The sequence below is a fragment of the Telopea speciosissima genome, chromosome 3 (assembly GCF_018873765.1).
Source record: "Telopea speciosissima isolate NSW1024214 ecotype Mountain lineage chromosome 3, Tspe_v1, whole genome shotgun sequence".
In the NCBI taxonomy this organism is placed as follows: Eukaryota; Viridiplantae; Streptophyta; class Magnoliopsida; order Proteales; family Proteaceae; genus Telopea; species Telopea speciosissima.
In genome coordinates, this window is record NC_057918.1 from 52,655,731 (window position 1) to 52,675,049 (window position 19,319).

A 19,319-nucleotide genomic window follows, 5' to 3' on the forward strand; every position below is an offset into this window, starting at 1 on the left:
AGATATGTCACATTGCAACTAGTGGAGCTCATACTACTGCCATCACTGATTCAAGTTCATTGGATTTCTTTGCTTAAATCTACAAGCCAATGGAATTTGTATAACTTTGAGAAAGTGTTTATCTAATGTAAACGTTTTATTTTACTCACAATTTTTTGTTTTCTTTTTTAATTTCCCTTTTCTTCTTTTTAATGGTGAGAGGGAAGATGTTATTATGACAAGATATTACTTTTTCTTTAATCTAAATATAGAAGAAATAGATTGAACTCCATCAATTCAGTTGGGGCCATCCTGTAGCTCTTCAATTCAGTTGAGGCCATCCTATAGGGAGCTTTTGATACTGGGGCTGTGTCAGGTGCCAGGTTAATCATGAACTCCATCTCACGATCTGGTGGCAACCGTGTCAAATCTTCTGGAAAGACATCCTGGAAGTCCTTCACCACACTTATCTCTTCCATAGGTTTAACTTTAGCTTCAGTGTCTACCACAGAGGCTAGGTAGCACTGACATCCCTCGCCCAATAACTTCTGGACTTGGAGAGCAGAGATAATAGCTTTCTTGGGTTTCTCCCATCTAATGCCCTTGAATACAAACTCTTCAGCTCCAACTGGCTTGAACAGGACCTTCCTCTCTGCACAGATTAGACTGGCCCCATGAGTGGACAACCAATCCATGCCCAAGATTACATCGAAGTCCTTCATGTCCAGAACTATCAAACTTGCTTCTAGCCCGTGGTCACACACACATACGAGACAAGGACCATAAATCATGTTGAGTTCAACCTTGCTATCCGTTTGCGTACTGACTATCAGATTCTGAGCCATTTGCTTTGGTTTGATTGGCTTCTTCTTAGTAAATAACGGGGATACGAAAGAATGCGACGCCCCCGAGTCAAACAATACATAGGCAGGTTGGGAACAAACAAAAATCATACCTGACAGACACCAACAAACCAATCACGACAACAAAAACCACAAGTAGGCACACTTCGTGAATTGAGTGTAAACCTGTAATAACACTGGGATCAGCCTGGGCTTCCTCGTTAGTGACAGAGTACACGCGCCCTTGAGTTCTGTTGGTTGGAGTAGGAAGGAGGGCACGAATAGCTGCTCGTGCTTGGGGCGCCTTAGATGACACACTTGGCCAAGCATTTGTCTGTCGAGGGTACGAGCAATCCTTGATCATGTGCCTAGTCTCCTTGCAGTTATAGCATATGAGGGTCTGGGTCCCATAGTGAGGGTTCGATGTGAGCTTGGGTGCTTGGGTCGCATCAAGCCTGCGGGATTGAATCAGGGGAGCAGTTGTGTAGGAACCTCTCTTTTGGAACTTGGTAGATCCCCGAGAATCATAGGAGGTCATGGGCCTCTTTCCGGCCTGAATGGCTCTATAGTTCTCCATCTGCTGATCCTCTATTACTTTAGCAGCTTGAACTGTCTCAACATAGGTGGGGTACTTATGTAGCACCATCGATGTACCGATATTAGGCATAAGCCCTTTCTTAAATTTCCTCGCCTTGACTTCCTCGAGCTTCATGTGCGGAGGGGCAAAGTAGAATAGTTCCTCAAAAGCCTGCTGATACTCAAGGATCGACTTAGATCCTTGGTAGAAGTTCATGAACTGAACTTCCTTCTTGTCACGGAAGTTCCAAGCAAAAGTAATTTTGGAGGAAAACCTTTTTGAATTGGGCCCATGTCGCATTTGGGTGTGTTGCCCAAAAATTCTCTTTAGAGGACAACCACCATGCATCGGCATCACCTCGGAACTGGTAAGCCGTACATCTGATTTTATCCGTGTTGTTCCACCATAGTACTTCGAAGATCCTTTTCCAAATCCCTGATAAAGGTTGTAGGGAACAAGAAGTCATGGGCCATCTTGTAGAAGGTCGGAGGGCGATGTTTTTGAAACCTCTCCAACAGCTTAGAGGCATCATCCCATGTTGGAGCCTCGGGAGTAGGAGGTAGAGGTGGTACTGGCACCATTTGTGCCGAAGGAGTCCCGACAGTAGCAAGTGCTAGAGGAGGAGCCACTTACACTGGAGGGGGCACTTATTGCCTTTCCCTTGAGATCTCTTGGAGTTGATTGGTCATGTTTTGCATGAAGGTGCGTTGTTTTTATTGCATCTCTTGATGCTCTTATTACATTGCCTGAAACATATTACTCATCAACGCGGCAACATCCGCACTATTATTGATTGTCGGAGGTACCGGTACGGTCGTGCTAGAGACATCGCTGGCATCATCCTGAGGAGGGGAACGATTCCTATTGCGGGTATTGACCATATTGGACACTTGTTTGAATCACACCCTCATGCATGGTTAGTACAATCAAAGCATAGAAGGACCTCAAGAATTTCTTCATAAGGAGAGTACATGCATGACATGGCATCAAACAAGGGAAAGGAAAACATGGAGGGGAGGAATAGCAAGCATAGAAGGTAGATTTGTTGAAGAAAACTGTCCACCAACACTATTAACATGAATGGATTCTCGGAGGTAACCCACCATTATATGGATCCGTTCGTAAATCTGTTCTCAGTAAACACGTTACAGTAGCAAACGGATTCTCGGAGGTAACCCAGCCCAGTGGGTCCGTCCGTGAATCCATCCAAGCCAAAATTTTAAAAGCTCAACCAATACAAGGAACGGATTCTTAGAAGTATGCCCCGATACCTGGGTTATTTCTGTAAATCCATTCATAAAATTTTATAAAATACTAAGGCTGTGAGTTTTCAAATTCATTTGGGGCTTTTTGTGTTGGACGTAGGGCAGAGCAAGGACAGGGAAACCAGAGTCCGTCCGTGAATCCCTTCCATAGCTTTGACATTTGGGAGTTCAAACTCCTTGGTTTCACTCCTCCAAACGTGTAAAGGTAAGAATCTCACCCTTCATCTCCATCTTCCAAAATTTCCTTTCCTTTTTAGTTTCTAGGTTTTTTATTTTTCTTCCATTTGTCTTGCTGTACATGTGTGGTTTGAATGGGGTGTTTTAGCATGACTAGTTAGTCTAGTTGTGTGATTCCTTCTTGAATGTAACACTCTATCACTTCCCAATTCATTATATGCGAGTGCTTAGATGATTCAAGCCCCCAAAATCAAATATTTCTTACTATTTTGGGAAAGACAACCTCAAACCTGAATTTGGTCTTATAAAAAAAATTAAGCAAGGCTATTGGGTCTAGTATCTATTCAACACAACTTGGTGTCCTAAGTCATTGCTATTGTTTTCCTTTTTTTTTTTTTTTTTCTTTTTGACGTTTAAATTAGTCAAGCTAAAACCATCCCCTTGTCTTGTTTAACTAACCAATAGCTTCTTGTTTGGTCTCTTGTGTGTAGGTAACAAGAATCATGGTTAGAGGGCGAAGAAATGCTCCAGTTGCTCCACCTCCCCCAGTTGTTTATGATGGGAACTGGTTTGTGTCGATTGAAATGGAGAATTGGTATCGTGCTCATCTCCATGACAGATCTATTACCTTAGGCCGGGATGTGGTGTTGTCGGACTTCAGGGCCTTTAGGGTGGACGAAAGGTTTGAAGCATTAGGATGGAGTTCGATGTTGGCGCCACCACTATATTGTCATCCTAAGTTGGTGAGGCACTTCAACGCCAACTTGAGCATCACTCATGAAGGACCATTGCCTTCGCATCACCTCCTTAGTAAAAGGAGTGGCTATTACTTTCAATGAGGCAGAATTGGCTAACATCATTGAGGTTTTGCAGGAGGGGGAGTTAGTGTACCTACCACCGGGACGAGACCCCTACAGTCTTCTCAATCCTGGAGAGTACCGAGATCTCTACCAGATACTCACCAACAACCAGTATCATATTAGGGTGGAAGCGACAAAATTTAGTCGGTCCCATCGGATTCTGAGTTGTTTAGTGCAGACCAACGTGCTATGTAAGGCGGGGCATTCCACTAAGCCATCTCTCTATGTAGCTTATGTAACACATGCCCTCTACACCAGCAAGCAGATGTGCTTCCTCACGGAATTATTCAGTTGATGGGTTACATCCTTACTTCTCCTAGGCATAGGTTGATCCTGCCTTATGGTAGGTTGTTGACCAAGATATCTGCACACTTCAGGGTTGATGTTATCGATGAAGAGAGGGTAACAACCACTAAGGAGGCCTTCGGTTACAGCGCTGCCTGCAGGATGAGACTCGACTCTAACACTTATAGTAATGGTGAGCTAGTAATCCCAGCAAAAATTCATGAGGAGGCTCAGGAGGAAGAGGTTCAGGATGATGGTTTTCAGGGAGGTGGCCTTCACCCGGGCAACACAGAGGTGAAGCTTCTAGTTCAACTGCCCCCTCACAGGGTATAGACATGAATGTTCTTTTGGATGCCATTGGACAGTTGGGTCTCAATATGGCCCAAGGATTTGCAGGTGTGCATGGGGAATAGGCCCAGCACCGAGCACGCTTTGACCAGATGGAGTCTAGGATACAGGGCTTGGAAGCCAATGTGCAAAGCTTTGATAACTATGTGAGGAAGAATCTTTATGTGCTTTCTAATGAGACGACATGGAGTCCTAGACTTGGGATCCATATCATCTCGTTCTACCAGTAGTTTTTTTTTTATTTAGTTTACTTATGAAAGCTTACTTTGTATTTAAATACTTATGTTAGTCTTTCAGCCAAAATTTTGTAATTTCATTTTGGTTGTTATGGATGATGTAATCACCTCCAGTGGGGTTTATGTACTAAATGGTTGAAACCTTAAGAAACAATATATATATATAAAAACTTTCTTCCTACTTTTATCTATTATTTGCTATCGTCATCGGCTTCCTCACCTAATCAAGTCTTCTTCCTAGATTTTTACACACATTCCAGTTATTCTTGTTGGAAGCTTTTAGATTAGACCCTAATTGTGTGGAGTAGATCAGGAGTCCACTAGATTGCGATTGGTGTAGACATCACACTCTGATACGATGCTGTCACACCCCCATTCCAGGTAGAAATAAAATACAATAAAAGGGGTGACTAGGATGATACCCATCATCCCAATAAACCGCTAGTATCACAGATACAGTGTCCCACACACAGTCATAACCAATATTAAAACAGTATAATATTAGAATGCGGAAAGGGGGAATATTACATTCCAGAATCATCAGAAATAAAGCGGAAGCGTTAAATTAGTAGTTACAATATGTTCAATCGTCAAGTGACACATCCAAAGTTCTAACACTGTTTCCCTACTGACCATGGCGTTACTACTCAAAATAAGGAATATAACATATTAAATGTTTATACAAGGCTCGAGGCCCAAAATAACAAAAGGGGGAACAAGTCCCAAATATTAATACGGTCTATAGAAGCAATCATCGCAAGGACAACTATCACCATGTTCCACAAACACAACCTCAGGCTCCCCGGCACCTATTTCATCATACCCAGCGGACTGGACATCAAGGCCAGCAAGGTAACCACCATCTGCATCATAATCTAAAAAGAGTGTACACAGGGGGTTAGCTCCACTGAGCCAGTGAGAGGATGGGGAATGCACAAACACATAGTTCACAAATAGTCCATGATGTATGCAATGTTGGTAGATTTTCCACCTATCAATCAATATAAGTCAATGGTATATACTACTATGATAGTTCGGGTAAGCACCATGGGTCATTTATCTTATCGCCATAGTGAAACCTCCGCTATCACAAGGGAGCCCGCGCTGTGAAAGCCTCAAGACCACCCAGTGGCAGACCCCGATAATCAAAGATCATCCATTATCTGGCCTCTCTCCCCCACAGGTAAACGGAGCCCTGATCACCCAACACCTAAACCCATGTTGGTAAGGGTCATCGCATAGGGAAGCAAATCCTAACCACAGTTATACTACATGCAAGGTCCTATCATCTCGAGAGGTATTCTGGGTGCATCAACGTCCCATACCATCTAACACCCGAGTACCAACATGATATGGCACATACACATTGATATGATAAGCAATGAAAGATCATATACACTTCTGGGGTTCCGACACCATAACCCGATATAAGATAAAGCCAAACATATAACCATAATCACAACAAGATAAATAATATGCAGTATGCAACATGCTTAATAATGATGCACTAGCATATGATATATGTTTAAGAAATAAGCAAACCCAAACAAGCCCAAAACCCACTCACCTTTAGTTTGCTTAAAGTTTGATTCGCCTAATATGGTTCGCCTTGATACACGTTCCCCATAGAAGTCATATAGCCTAGGGATGCATGAACTGTTAAACCTGCCCCAGACTGACTGGAACCTTGCTTGAAAGACAGAAGTCTGAGACCAATCACCCAAGCACACTGTGGTGTGCACCCCTGTGGTTAAATTCAGTGGAGAACCTCCAAGGATGTCATCCATCATACCTGTGAGGAGATGGGTTGCAAACCCATGTAGCTGCTCAGCCCACAGCCTAATGTACAGTTCCAACTCTAGGTAATCTCTCTCTCTAACAAATACATGGGGCCAAGCCCATTCAAATGTTTATTTTGTCTTGGGAATGGTGTTGGTGAAGTGCCCAAGTGGTAGCCTCAACCCCTATGTAAGGCCAAGGCAAATACAGCTGCGATCCATTCTCAGATCGATGCACTGCGTGATTGACTCAAACACCTAGTGAAACACCCAGAGTGTCACACCCCAAACCACCCCTGGGAGGATTAGGTAGGTGACCCGAATTGCATAACGGCAATCCTCCAAATCCCATGGATCTAGAAGCAGTTATTACATTCACGGTACCACATTCGTAACATTACCATAAGTAAGATCAGAGTGCTGCAAATAATCTACAATTATAACCAAGAAAGAGAAAGCGTAGTGATACGGGAATGATTGTGATATATATACATATGTAAGTTCTGATACATTCCCCAGTACAACACACACACTAAAAAGTAAAGCTGACATATATATAAGCGAAAAGAAAAGTACATATATATACAGGACGAGATAACTCAACCCCAAAAAGAAAAGAAAAGATAACCAAACAAGAAACAAAAACAGGGATAAACTCCTATCAAAAATAAAAAGGAGTCCCCAAGACAAAAATCATCAAGAGCGCCCCTCACTGGTCTTCATCAATAACCACTGAGAACGCTCGCATCATCAGCACGACCTCCATCGGGATCCATACCAATAGCATCATAATCACAAGGGCTCTCCTCCTCGTAATAAACCGCCATGCCACAGCGGCATCCACCTGTGGAATCATCTAGAAGAAAATCATATATAACAGAATGTGAGCCCCACTGAGCCCGTGAGTAAACATATCATCATGCATGCATATGCAACCACAATCCACATGATCCTACATGATATGCAAGTCCAAGTTATTTATTAGCCACCTAACAATACAGCTAAGTCAGGTTAGTGCTACTACAATCCCCAATACATGTATCCCTGGTGTGGGCTTGGTTACCCTTTCCCGTGATACACCGATTGAGTTGTCGGAGAGAACCAGCCGGCTCTAGCATCTCCCTACCCAGGTCAGCCCGATCGGCCCTCTAGATTGAGCTTGTGAGGTAACCGACTCAATAATAATTTCACCTTTCGGTGCTTCCCGAGATGTAATTCGAGGATAAACTTTATGTGGCATATAGCCATGATTCACCTATCGGTGCTTCCCAGGCTTATAGCCTGAGGCTTCCCGGCATATTTGCCCTGGGGCATCCCAGTTGTGCTGAGGCTTCCCGCGTGTAAACGCCCGAGGTTTTACGGTAGTCCTCACAGTTATCCAACACCTTAACCCCTGTTGGCAAGGGTGCGTAGTACGGGTGATGAAACTCTAGCCCCATGTCTATATGGCATCGTATGAGTCAGGCGGTGTCAACCGTTTCCCATACTACGGGCTACCACCGGCCTCATTTCCAAGCCGACTACGGCATCTAGTCTAACATTCACAACATCATGATATATTCAAGCAGAATTGATCAACAGTCACACGATGTGTAATATTTGAGAAATTGAATTTAATTAAGTAACAAGCAATATAATTGAATAATTTAGTTGTCGACATAATAATACTGTTACACGTACATACACGATAATATTTCACTCACTTGGGTTTGGTTCTAAGAATTTAGTTGTAGTTTCAGTTCTGACTGCAGTCTGGCTGTAGGCCTCCAGCATGGGATCAAACCCTAGATATAAATCAGAAAAATGTCATTTAATATTTTAAACTATTTTTGGATGTCCTAGGGTTGATCTAGGCTCACTGGGTTGACTCGGTGCACAATTGAACATCACTTGGAATTCTCTAGGCCTTGCACTGGGCCTTAGGCCTATGTCCCGGTGCATCATCCAGAGTTTGTGGCCTAGGGGCAGAATGGTCATTTAACACAGTGGTACATGTTTCTAGGTCCAAATATCCTCACAACACTGATTCCAACTTAGCAGTGCAGTAGGACCAACACAGATAGGGTTTCCAAGCCCTATAGGGCCCACTTGGGTACCCAAGGTAAGATGTTGGGAGGGGTATTTTGGTCATTTATCACCTCCCTACACTGATTTGTGGTCCATGGGTGAAGATCCCCAAGTCAGATCAGCAAAACTGCCAACTTCCATTCACTGGGCGATGTCTCTGGGTGATGTCTGCATCGCCTAGTGCATCGCCCAGAGATAGCAAAAACGTGAACAGGCTGAGATTCTAATGTTTTTTACCATGGGCAGTGCATGGATCTTCTCCCCATGCATGTTAGGTCATCATGGACCCCCAGGGGTATACTTTGCACTGGACCCAATGGATTTTCACCTGGGCCCACCACTTGGCTGCCAGGAGCTGCCCAGACAGCCTAGTGAATAGTAACTCAGCATAATCTCAGCTATAGAGAATGGATTTGGCTGCATGCAAGGCTGGTTTCATGTATAAAACAATAATCTAAGGCTGTTACAACTCAAGGCTAGGTTGTATGTAGCCAGGGCACATAGATCTGAGCCCAGACTGTCTGTTCTTGGTGTAATAGTGCAGTGCAGTTTGGCACAGCCTGGGTTTCGGTCTCAGGTGAAGAACAGCCATGTAAACATCATCAAAATGCTCAGATCCTTCATGCATCATGTTTGCATGTTGGATCTGAGATGGTTCATGGCAACCACCAGCTGTTCTGGGCTACCAATGGTCAGAAATCCATCAAAACACTAGAGATTCATGGAGATACATAGAGGACAGCAGCATAGAAGTATGAGGAATATGATTTTTATACCTTACAGCAAGTCTAGTAGCAGATCTGAGCCAAGGTGAGGTCTTCTCCTCCTTCTCCTTCTCTTTCCTTCTTCTTCTCCTTCTCTTTTCTCTCTTTTCTTTCTTCTCCTTCTCTCCACTATTCCAACAGTACCAAGAGCTCTAAAATGAGCTAAGGTACACCTATTTATAGGCTAGCCCCTAACTAGGGCCTGTTTGGCTACCTAAGCCTCTTTTGAAAATGCATTTTTAACCTGATTCTCTGCCATTCTGGGCACTCAGGTGGGGTCCACAGTGATCCAAGGGTATGAGGTGATCCGTCAGACTTTCCTTCAACCTATGGAGGGTGCCCATGTCCAATATGGGTGGTCCCCACAAATCAAATCATTAAAATATTACATTTTCCCACTCTGGGTGATGTCTACATTGCCCAGAGATTAGAGCAAGGCTGTTTCTCTGTGGGCTTGCACAGGGGTTTGACCCAGGGTCAGGGCCTTGCACCCACATGTCATCCAAGGCCTTATACACCTATTTTTAGGGGTGGGACCCACATTTATGGAGAGGAGAGAGAATATCTAGAGTCCAGGCAGTACATTATGCTGTGGGCTATGCAACTGCAGGGATCTGCAATCCATCTTCTGACAGGTATGTAGGAGGACATCCTCGGGGGTTCTCCATTAAATTCAATCACTGGGGTGATACTCCACAGTGTGCTTGGATGCCATGTCAGGGGTTCCTATCCTTCAGTCAAGATTCTAGTCAATCAGGGGCAGGGTTTGGCATTTCTCCCCACCTTACAAAAATTTTATCCCCAAAATTTGCTTACCTTGTATCTCGAAGAGTTGGGGATACTTCTCTTCCATCTCTTCTTCACATTCCCACGAAGCCTCTTCTATGGGATTGTTTCCCCATCGAACCTTTATGAAGGCGATCGTGCGGTTACGAAGATTATGCTCTTTTCTGTCCAAGATCTCCGTCGGTTGTTCTTCATAGGTCATATCCACGTCCAACTATTCAGGTTCAGTTGAGAGTACATGTGTTGGGTTGTTGATGTATTTTCTTAGCATCGACACATGGAAACATCGTGGACGCCCCGCAGGGATGGTGGTATTGCTAGTTGGTATGCTACGGGTCCCACTTTGTTGAGAATTTCATATGGACCAATGAATCTTGGGCTCAGCTTGCCTTTCTTGTTGAAACGTAGCAATCCCTTTGTTGGAGACACTCGAAGGAATAATTTTTCTTCGACATTAAATTCAGTGTCCTTCCTTTGATTATCGGCATAACTTTTCTGCCTTGATTGGGCCACCTTGATTTTCTCTCTAATGATGTCCACCTTGTCACAGGTTGCTTGTATCATCTCTGGCCCGAGATATCTCTGTTCACCAACTTCATCCCAATACAACGGGGTTCGGCACTTCCGACCATTAAGAGCTTCAAACGGTGGCATATCAATGGTGGAGTGGTGACTATTATTGTATGCAAATTCCACCAAGGGTATGTGAGCATCCCAACTGTCATTCATTTCTAAGACACAGGCTCTGAGCATGTCCTCCAGAGTCTAGATAATTCTTTCTGATTGTCCATCCGTCTGTGGATGGAAGGTCGCACTAAGATTTAGTTGGGATCCCAGTGCCTGTTGTAAACTTCTCCAAAACCTTGAGGTAAATCGAGGATCTCTATCAGATACAATACTGACAGGCACACCATGTAAGCGGACTATATTTTCAATTTATAACTGGGCAAGCTTCTCCATTGAGTAACTTATTTTAATTGGTATGAAATGGGCTGCCCTTGTCAGTCCGTCTACAATCACCCAAATGACATTCATGCCCTTCCTGGTGTTGGGCAGATTTGTCACGAAGTCCATAGTAATTCTTTCCCACTTCCATTCAGGTATAGGGAGCGGTTGCAACAATCCATATGGTCAATGTCTCTCTACTTTAATTTGCTGACAGGTGAGGCACTTAGACATGTATATCGCTATGGTTTCTTTCATACCAATCCACCAATAGTACTTCTTCAGATCCTTGTACATCTTCGTGCTTCCGGGGTGGATTGTATAGGGTGAGTTATGTGCCTCTTTAAGGATTCAGTCTTGGACATCATAATCGTCAGGCACACACAATCTGTCTCGAAACTTCAATGCTCCATCATGAGCCAAAGAAAAATCTGGGTCCTTATGGACTCCTTATTGAACTTCCCAAATTATTTTAGCCAACTCGGGGTCCAATGGTTGCTTTTCAATTACTTCCTCTCGTATCGACGATTGTAAATCTATAGCTACTAATTGTATAGTCGTTCCTTCGATCATGAGTTCCAGGTCAAATTTTTGAGCTTCTTCTAACAACTGCTCGCTTACGACCAAGGAAGCGAGGGATGCAGTCTGAGATTTTCTACTTAACGCATCCGCTACAACATTGGCCTTATCGGGGTGATGCTGGATCTCACAGTCGTAATCCTTTATCAGTTCTAACCACCGCCTCTGTCTCATATTCAGCTCTTTCTGGGTGAAGAAATACTTCAGACTCTTGTGATCGCTGAAGATTTCACTCTTTTCACCATATAGGTAATGTCGCCATATCTTTAACGCGAAGACTACCGCTGCTAATTCTAGGTCATGAGTGGGATAGTTCTTTTCGTGTTTCTTCAATTGTCTTGAGGCATAGGTGACCACTTTACCCTTCTGTATTAAGATGCCACCTAATCCTATTCTGGATGCGTTGGTATATACCACCATTCCTCTAGTTCCATCCGGAATGGTTAAAATTGTAGCCGTCACCAACCGGTTTCTTAACTCTTGAAAGCTTTTCTCGCAAGCTTCATTCCATTCAAACTTGGCGCCCTTCTTTGTTAGCTTTGTCATTGTGAATTCACCTAGAGGGGGGTGAATAGGTGAAGGTTTAAAGATTAAAAAAAATTATGCGGAAATTACAACAAATTGCCAAATGTAAAGACAAGCAATAAAGATAAATATAAGAAGAGAGACACAAAGATTTATAGTGGTTCGGCCAACACGTGCCTACGTCCACTCCTCTCAACTTAGAGAGAATTTCACTATTAAAATCTTGAGTAAGAGCAAGAGGACTCGTACAACTACTCTTGAGAAACGAGCAAGAGGACTCAAAAGCTACTCTTGATATAATGAGCAAGAGGACTCGACCTTCTCTTGATTCCGAGCAAGAGGACTCAACAACTAATGCAAAGTGAAAATAAACACTAAGGGGTTTAATAGTACCTCAAACCTTAGTGAGAATAAGTGCTACCTTTCAAATAGTGCAGTTTGAATGCTAATGCAAATGAAGGGAGCAAAGTGAGATTGATCTTCCTTGAATTGATTGTTTGTAATCTCACTTGGGAGTGACTTGTTCTTGGAGGCTCTTAATTGTGATTCAATGATGTTAATTGATGTGTTTAGAGCCTAAAACAATTGGGTATTTATAGCCAAAGAAGCTAGAATTAATTAGGAATCCAATTAAGGATCAGATTCCACAGTCTATAAATAATCCAGTATGCTGGATGGGAATCCGGTATGCCGGATCACCTAACTTCCATTAAAAACACAGGAGTAACAGTCAATTTATAAAGATCTAGTAATGATCCGGTATGCTGGATTGGAATCCGGTATGCCGAATCAGGGCAAATTACAGGTTCTCAGGATCCGATATGTTGGATCCTGATCCAGCTTGCTTAACTAAGCTACTGTGACCAGTTTTCCTGAGATTCCTAATAATCTGGTATGCCGAATCTGGAACCGGTATGCCGGATTGGACAATTTCAATGGAAATTAGTCCAGTTCCATTAGGGTTTGGCTTGGGAATTTTAAACCCATTTAGTCACATGTTTAAGGGGTTAATCAACCACCTAAGGTCATTCTAGATGGATGCATGCGTGTGTGTGTGCATTACATCAAATGTGACTCAAAAATTACATATGTATAAATTACAATGTCTTCAATCTTCAAACTTCAAATCTTTTAGCTTCCAAAGTTTGACTTTCAAGCTTCAATCTTCTTGAGTATGGTGTTGTAAACTTGTATATGCTCCCCCTCACTTGGTGCTATGCTTTGACTCTAAAACACTTAGAACACAAGCATTAGTCCAAAGATGGTCTTATTTGTTATCATCAAAACAGCTATGTCATCATGGAGATGACTTGGAGAGTATAAGGCCATGTGTACTTTCCCTAACAATCTCCCCCTTTTTGACAAATAATCCATAGAAATAAATAATGGAGAGCACATAACAAGAGACAATATACAGATGTAAGAACAAATTTATTCATAAAGCATGTTTATTACAATAATCATAAAGTAGTAGTAGTTCCATACATCTATTACAATCTATTCCAAGCCCATAAATACTTCTCCCCCTTTGGCATTATCAAAAAGAGAGGGATAATAAAATTAAGCATTAGGATCAAAGGGCGGAAGAGGAGGAATGCAGCTTGAGGCATCGGGAAAAGGTGGTCGAACTCCTTGAGGAGTGGATCCCGGTGTATCAAGAGATAGATGGCCAAGATTGAATGCAAGAGAATGAATGCCATTAGGGATTTTGTCTTGGTGCACATTAAGATTGTCAAATCCGGTCCTCACATCATCACGAAGGGATGCCACATCATCTTGAATCCATTGTTGACTAAATTCAAGTTCCATGATACAATTATTTGCTTCGTCCATGTACTCATCGATGCTTGACACCCATTCTTGTAAGGATGCCGGAATGCCTTCTTGAGCTTGACGAGGAGGGGGTGCATCCTCATCCAATTCTTCTTCTTCTTCAACAAACACCTCAGATGGAGGGGGAATAGCAATTGTATGAAAGCTATTACGGGTGATGGGTTGAAAAGTCACGGTGGATTCTTCTCGAGAGAGAGAGAGAGATCAATATCAAAAACTCGAAAGAGACGAGTGAGAAGTCTCCCATAGGGTAGATTGGTGTGCTTTTGGGGGTGAGCACAAGATTCCATGTAACTCATGATGAAGAAAGGAAGACAAAGAGGTGTAGAAGTGTAAACACAGTAAGTAAGGTAGGCTTGAGGAGTGAGACATTTGTTTCGATCGCCTCCCCGAGGAATAAAGTTATGCTGAATAATATAGGAAATAACATAGGGAATGAGGCGAAGTCTTCCAGTTACCACTGTTGCCGCCTGAGGATCATAAATCTTCAAGATGGAGGAATATACTTCTTCATGGTTGATGAAGTCCCTAAAAATGGTGCTTTTAGGAGTCCAAAAAGTACAAGGGCCATTGCAAGAGAGTCCAAGATGGCGAGCAAAATCGACAATGGAGAGCTCTATGTGAATACTCTTCACATAAGAATGAAGCTTCAAGGATTCATCCGCCCCGCTGAAATAAAGATTGGTGTAGAAATACTTGACTAGTTTAGGGTAGCAGGGGTCATCCATGTTGAGAAGAGGTTCCCAACCGATATCTTTGAACATGCTCTCAAGACGAATACTATTGAAAGAGAAAATGTCGACTTCACGACCTTCTTCGATTTTTTGGGCGAGATAAAGAGGCCAATTTGCACGACATTCAGAAGAGCGAAAGAGACGATCCTCTCTAGGAGCATAAGGTTGTCTCAAAGAGCTTCCAGTTCTACTTCTTTTGAATGGATGTTGCCCTTCAAGCAAAACATCCTTGCCTCTTCTACTCATGTTCAAGAGAGGTTTTGAGGAGAGAGAAATAGAATTTTAAGTATTTGAGATGATTTGAGACAAGACAGAGAGAGTAGAGTGAACAGTGATTCAGAAAATGACAAAATGGGGTCATTATATAGGCTTGAAATACTGCAACAGTCATAAAATGGGCAAAAAATTCAAAAATTTGGTATACCGTTTGAGGATCCGGTATATCATTTCATGCATTAACAGTTAAAAAACTGCCAGAAAAGCTGATCTGGTATGCCGGTTGAGGATCCGGTATACCATTTCAGACAGAAACAGTAACAAAATAGTATTTTTATTTTTAAAATCATTTTTCAGCTATTCAAATGGGTCACACAAGCCAAGGTCTCTTCTAAGAGAGCAGAATCGCTCTTCACTTAGTGGTTTTGTGAAGATATCCGCAAGTTGCTTCTCGGTATCTATATAGTCAAGTCGGATTTCACCTCTTTGAGCTGTATCACATAGAAAGTGATGACGAATATCGATATGCTTAGCTCGAGAGTGTAAAATCGAATTCTTGCTAAGATTAATGGCACTTGTGTTATCACATTGGATAGAGGAAGTATCAAACTTAACTCCATAGTCTTGGAGAATTTGCCTCATCCATAGCACTTGTGCACAACATTGTCCTGCTGTGATGTATTCAGCTTCGGTGGTAGATAGAGCAATTGAGTTTTGCTTCTTACTAAACCATGAAACCAAACATGATCCAAGAAAATGACAAATATCACTTGTACTTTTCTGATCAACATGACAATCGGAAAAATCGATGTCAGAGAAGCTAATAAGGTTAAAGTCATTGTTCATAGGGTACCATAGGCCAATGCTTGGAGTTCCTTTCAAGTACTTAAAGATTCTCTTTACAGTACTCAAATGGGATTGCATAGGTTTGGCTTGGAACCTAGCACAAGCACAGACACTAAACATTATGTCAGGTCTACTAGCCGTTAGGTAGAGAAGACTACCTATCATACCTCTATATTTAGTCAGATCAACTGGGATTCCTTCTTCATCCTTAGACAGAGTTACAGATGTACTCATTGGAGTACTAGATGACTTATGTCCATTGATGTCAAACTTCTTTAATAATTCCTTAAGATACTTAGTTTGACTAATAAAAATCCCATTAGGGGTCTGTTTTATTTGAAGTCCTAAAAAGAAATTTAGTTCACCCATGAGACTCATCTCAAATTCACTACTCGATCATACTCTTACTAAAATCATGACAAAGAGATTCATTTGTAGATCCAAATATAATGTCATCTACATATATCTGAACAATAATTATGTCATTATTCTTATGTTTCACAAAGAGAGTTGTATCTATCTTACCCATTGTAAAACCATCATCGATCAAAAACTTACTTAGTCTGTCATACCATGCTCTCGGAGCTTGTTTCAAGCCATACAAGGCTTTCTTCAGCTTGTAGACATGGTCCGGAAATTTTGGGTCTTCGAATCCAAGTGGTTATATGAAATGTACTTCTTCATTGATGAAGCCATTTAAAAATGCACTCTTCACGTCCATTTGATGTAACCTAAAATTCTTATGACAGGCAAATGCAAGCAACATTCTAATTGCTTTAAGTCTGGCTATAGGAGGATAGGTCTCATCGAAGTCAATTCCTTCCTGTTGGTTATAGCCTTGGGCAATCAATCTAGCCTTATTTCTAGTTATGTTATGATCTTCATCAAGTTTATTTCTAAATATCCATCTAGTTCTAATAATCTTGGAATTCGATGGTCTAGGCACTAAGTCCCAAACTTGATTTCTTTCAAATTGGTTAAGTTCTTCTTGCATAGCCATTATCCAATTACTATCCAAAAGTGCTTCTTTAATGTTCTTGGGTTCAATGGTAGATATGAAAGCCACATTGGAACAAACATTTTGGATTTTACTCCGAGTTTGTACACCTTTATCTAGGTTTCCAATGACAAGGTCAAGGGGATGGTCTTTGGTAGTTCTAATCACTTTAGGAAGTTGATGTACTTGATCATTAGGTTCATCTAGAGTGACTTTTTCAACTCTTTTCCTAATTTCAAGTACTTCATCTTCATCATCTTCTTCTAGGTCTTTATACCTTTCTTTTACCATAAATTCATCAAATCTAACATTCATAGACTCTTCCACAACTAGTGTTCTTTTATTAAACACTCTATATGCTCTACTATTTGTGGAGTAGTCTAAGAATACACCATCATCTGCCTTTTCTTCAAACTTTCTTAAGTTATCCTTAGTATTAAGAATGAAACAAGCACAATCAAATACTTTAAAGTAATCAACTTTAGGTAATTTATTATGAAACAATTCATAGGGGGTCTTTAACAAAATAGGTCTTATCAAAATCCGGTTTAACACATAACAAGCCATGTGAACAGCTTCAACCCAAAAATATTTAGGCAAGGAATACTCATTAAGCATTGTCCTAGCCATTTCTTGAATAGTTCTATTCTTTCTTTCAACCACACCATTTGATTGTGGTGTTCTAGGGGCTGAGAAATTATGTGTCATACCTTGTTTTCGACAAAACTCACCAAATTCTTCAATATTATCAAATTCACCACCATAGTCACTTTTTATAGAAGTGATCAAGTAACCCTTTTGATTTTGTATTCTCTTGCAAAGAGCTACAAATTCTTCAAAAGCGTCATTTTTGTGCTTGAGAAAGAGGATCCATGTGAATTGGGAATAATCATCTACAATAACAAATGTATACTTCTTACCTCCTATGCTTGTGGTATGTATAGGTCCAAACAAATCTAAGTGAAGTAATTATAGAGGTCTTGAGGTGGCAACAGAATTAATTGCCTTATAAGAAACTTTTGCAAGTTTACTTCTTTGACATGCTCCACAAGAGTGTTGCTTATCAAATTTCAACTTAGGAAGATTTCTCACAAGGTTTTTGGAAGAAAGGGATTTAATAATCTTAGAATTAATATGTCCCAATTTCCTATGCTACAGGGTTGCATCATCAAATTTAGATATGAGACAAGCATCATGAGACTTGATATTAAAAGTGCAAATATAGACATTATTCTTCCTACAACCCTCAAGAATTATGTTATCATCAGAATCTTTAATCTCACACTTGGAGGCATTAAAATTAACACAATAGCCATTATTGCATAGTTGACTAACACTAGGTAAATTGTACTTAAAATTATCAACTAGACTGACGTTAGAGATTTCTATACCTCCAAACTTTATCGATCCATTTCCAATGATTCTTCCTTTGCTGTTGTCTCCGAAAGACACCCATCCTCCTTTTTGTTTCTTGAGTTCCGAAAATATCCTTGGGTTGGATGTCATATACTTCGAGCAACCACTATCAATATACCATTCCATGTTGCTTACCTACAAGACAAGAATGCTTAATAAAACTTTGGTCCCCATTGAGTATTGGGTCCATCATTGTTAGTATTATGCATTCCTCTTGGTCTCCACACCGTTTGGTGACCATTTACTTTTTGGTTTCCATACCAACCTATGTATGGTTGAGGGTTCCAAGGTCTTTGGTTTTGAGACATTCTATATAAACCTTGGTTATTGGATGGTCTTTGAGCCTTTGGTGGATTTTTCCTACTTTGGCCATTGAAAGATCTTTTAGGAGTTTGACCATTAAAGGGTCTTCTACGAGGGCGAAAAGATTACTTCATATGATAGCATTCCCAAACAGTGTGTCCCTTCTTGTTACAATTATTGCATACAATTGTAGTCTTCGCTTTGGGATTGGGTTTGTTAAATTGAGGGTTTTTCTTCCTCAAGTAGCACTCCTCAATAGAGTGACTTTTCTTCTTACAGTAGTTACAAAATTTCTTCTTTACTTTCTTACTTACCATTTTACTTGTATTTGGCTCTTTTGATTGATTTGAACCTTTGTTCACATCATAGCCTACTCCTTCCTTGTTTAGAAGTGTTTTTGAGGCATTTTCAAGTAAGATGTCAAGAGTTCTTTTTCCATTGGTAAATGATTCTAAGGCTTTGCACAACTTCTCTTTTTCTTCTTTCAAGATATCAACTTGAGAAACTAGAGTTGTGTTTTGGTCTTTAAGGGTGTTTATCTCCTTTAGGAGATTTTTCTTAGTAGTAGCTAATTCCATGCTACTTTGGTATAAATCTTCAAAAGCTTCTTCTAATTCTAAAAAGTCCTTATCTTTATGAGAAGGAGAAGTAGGAGTTACCTCATCTTGGGTTTCTTCATCTTCAGTAGCCATTAAAGTAAGATTTGTTTGTTCCTCTTCTTCTTGTGATTCTTCATTATCTTCTTCTTCATCACTCGAATCAAAGGTGTGTTCAACTTTGTAGGCCTTCTTGTATTTCTTTATTTTAGGGCAATCTCCTCTAAAATGTCCAGGTTTCCTACATTCATAACACACAATATCTTTTGAAAAAATTTCAGTGTTATCCTTAGAAATGTTCTTACCTTTTGGGTCCTTGGAAAATCTTCTCTTATTGAATGATGTTTTGCCCTTGTTCTTCAAGA

The 19,319-nt window shown here is 41.1% G+C and overlaps 1 protein-coding gene across 1 annotated transcript; it reads right to left on the reverse strand.

The window, feature by feature from the left end:
- Positions 1-236: 236 nt before the first annotated feature.
- LOC122655270 lies at positions 237-1,752 on the reverse strand. Its single transcript, XM_043849476.1, has 2 exons — positions 1,008-1,752; positions 237-934 (listed from the first exon to the last, which is right to left on the reverse strand). Exons 1-2 carry the CDS (start codon positions 1,750-1,752, stop codon positions 237-239), a joined length of 1,443 nt encoding a protein of 480 aa, XP_043705411.1.
- Positions 1,753-19,319: the final 17,567 nt, after the last annotated feature.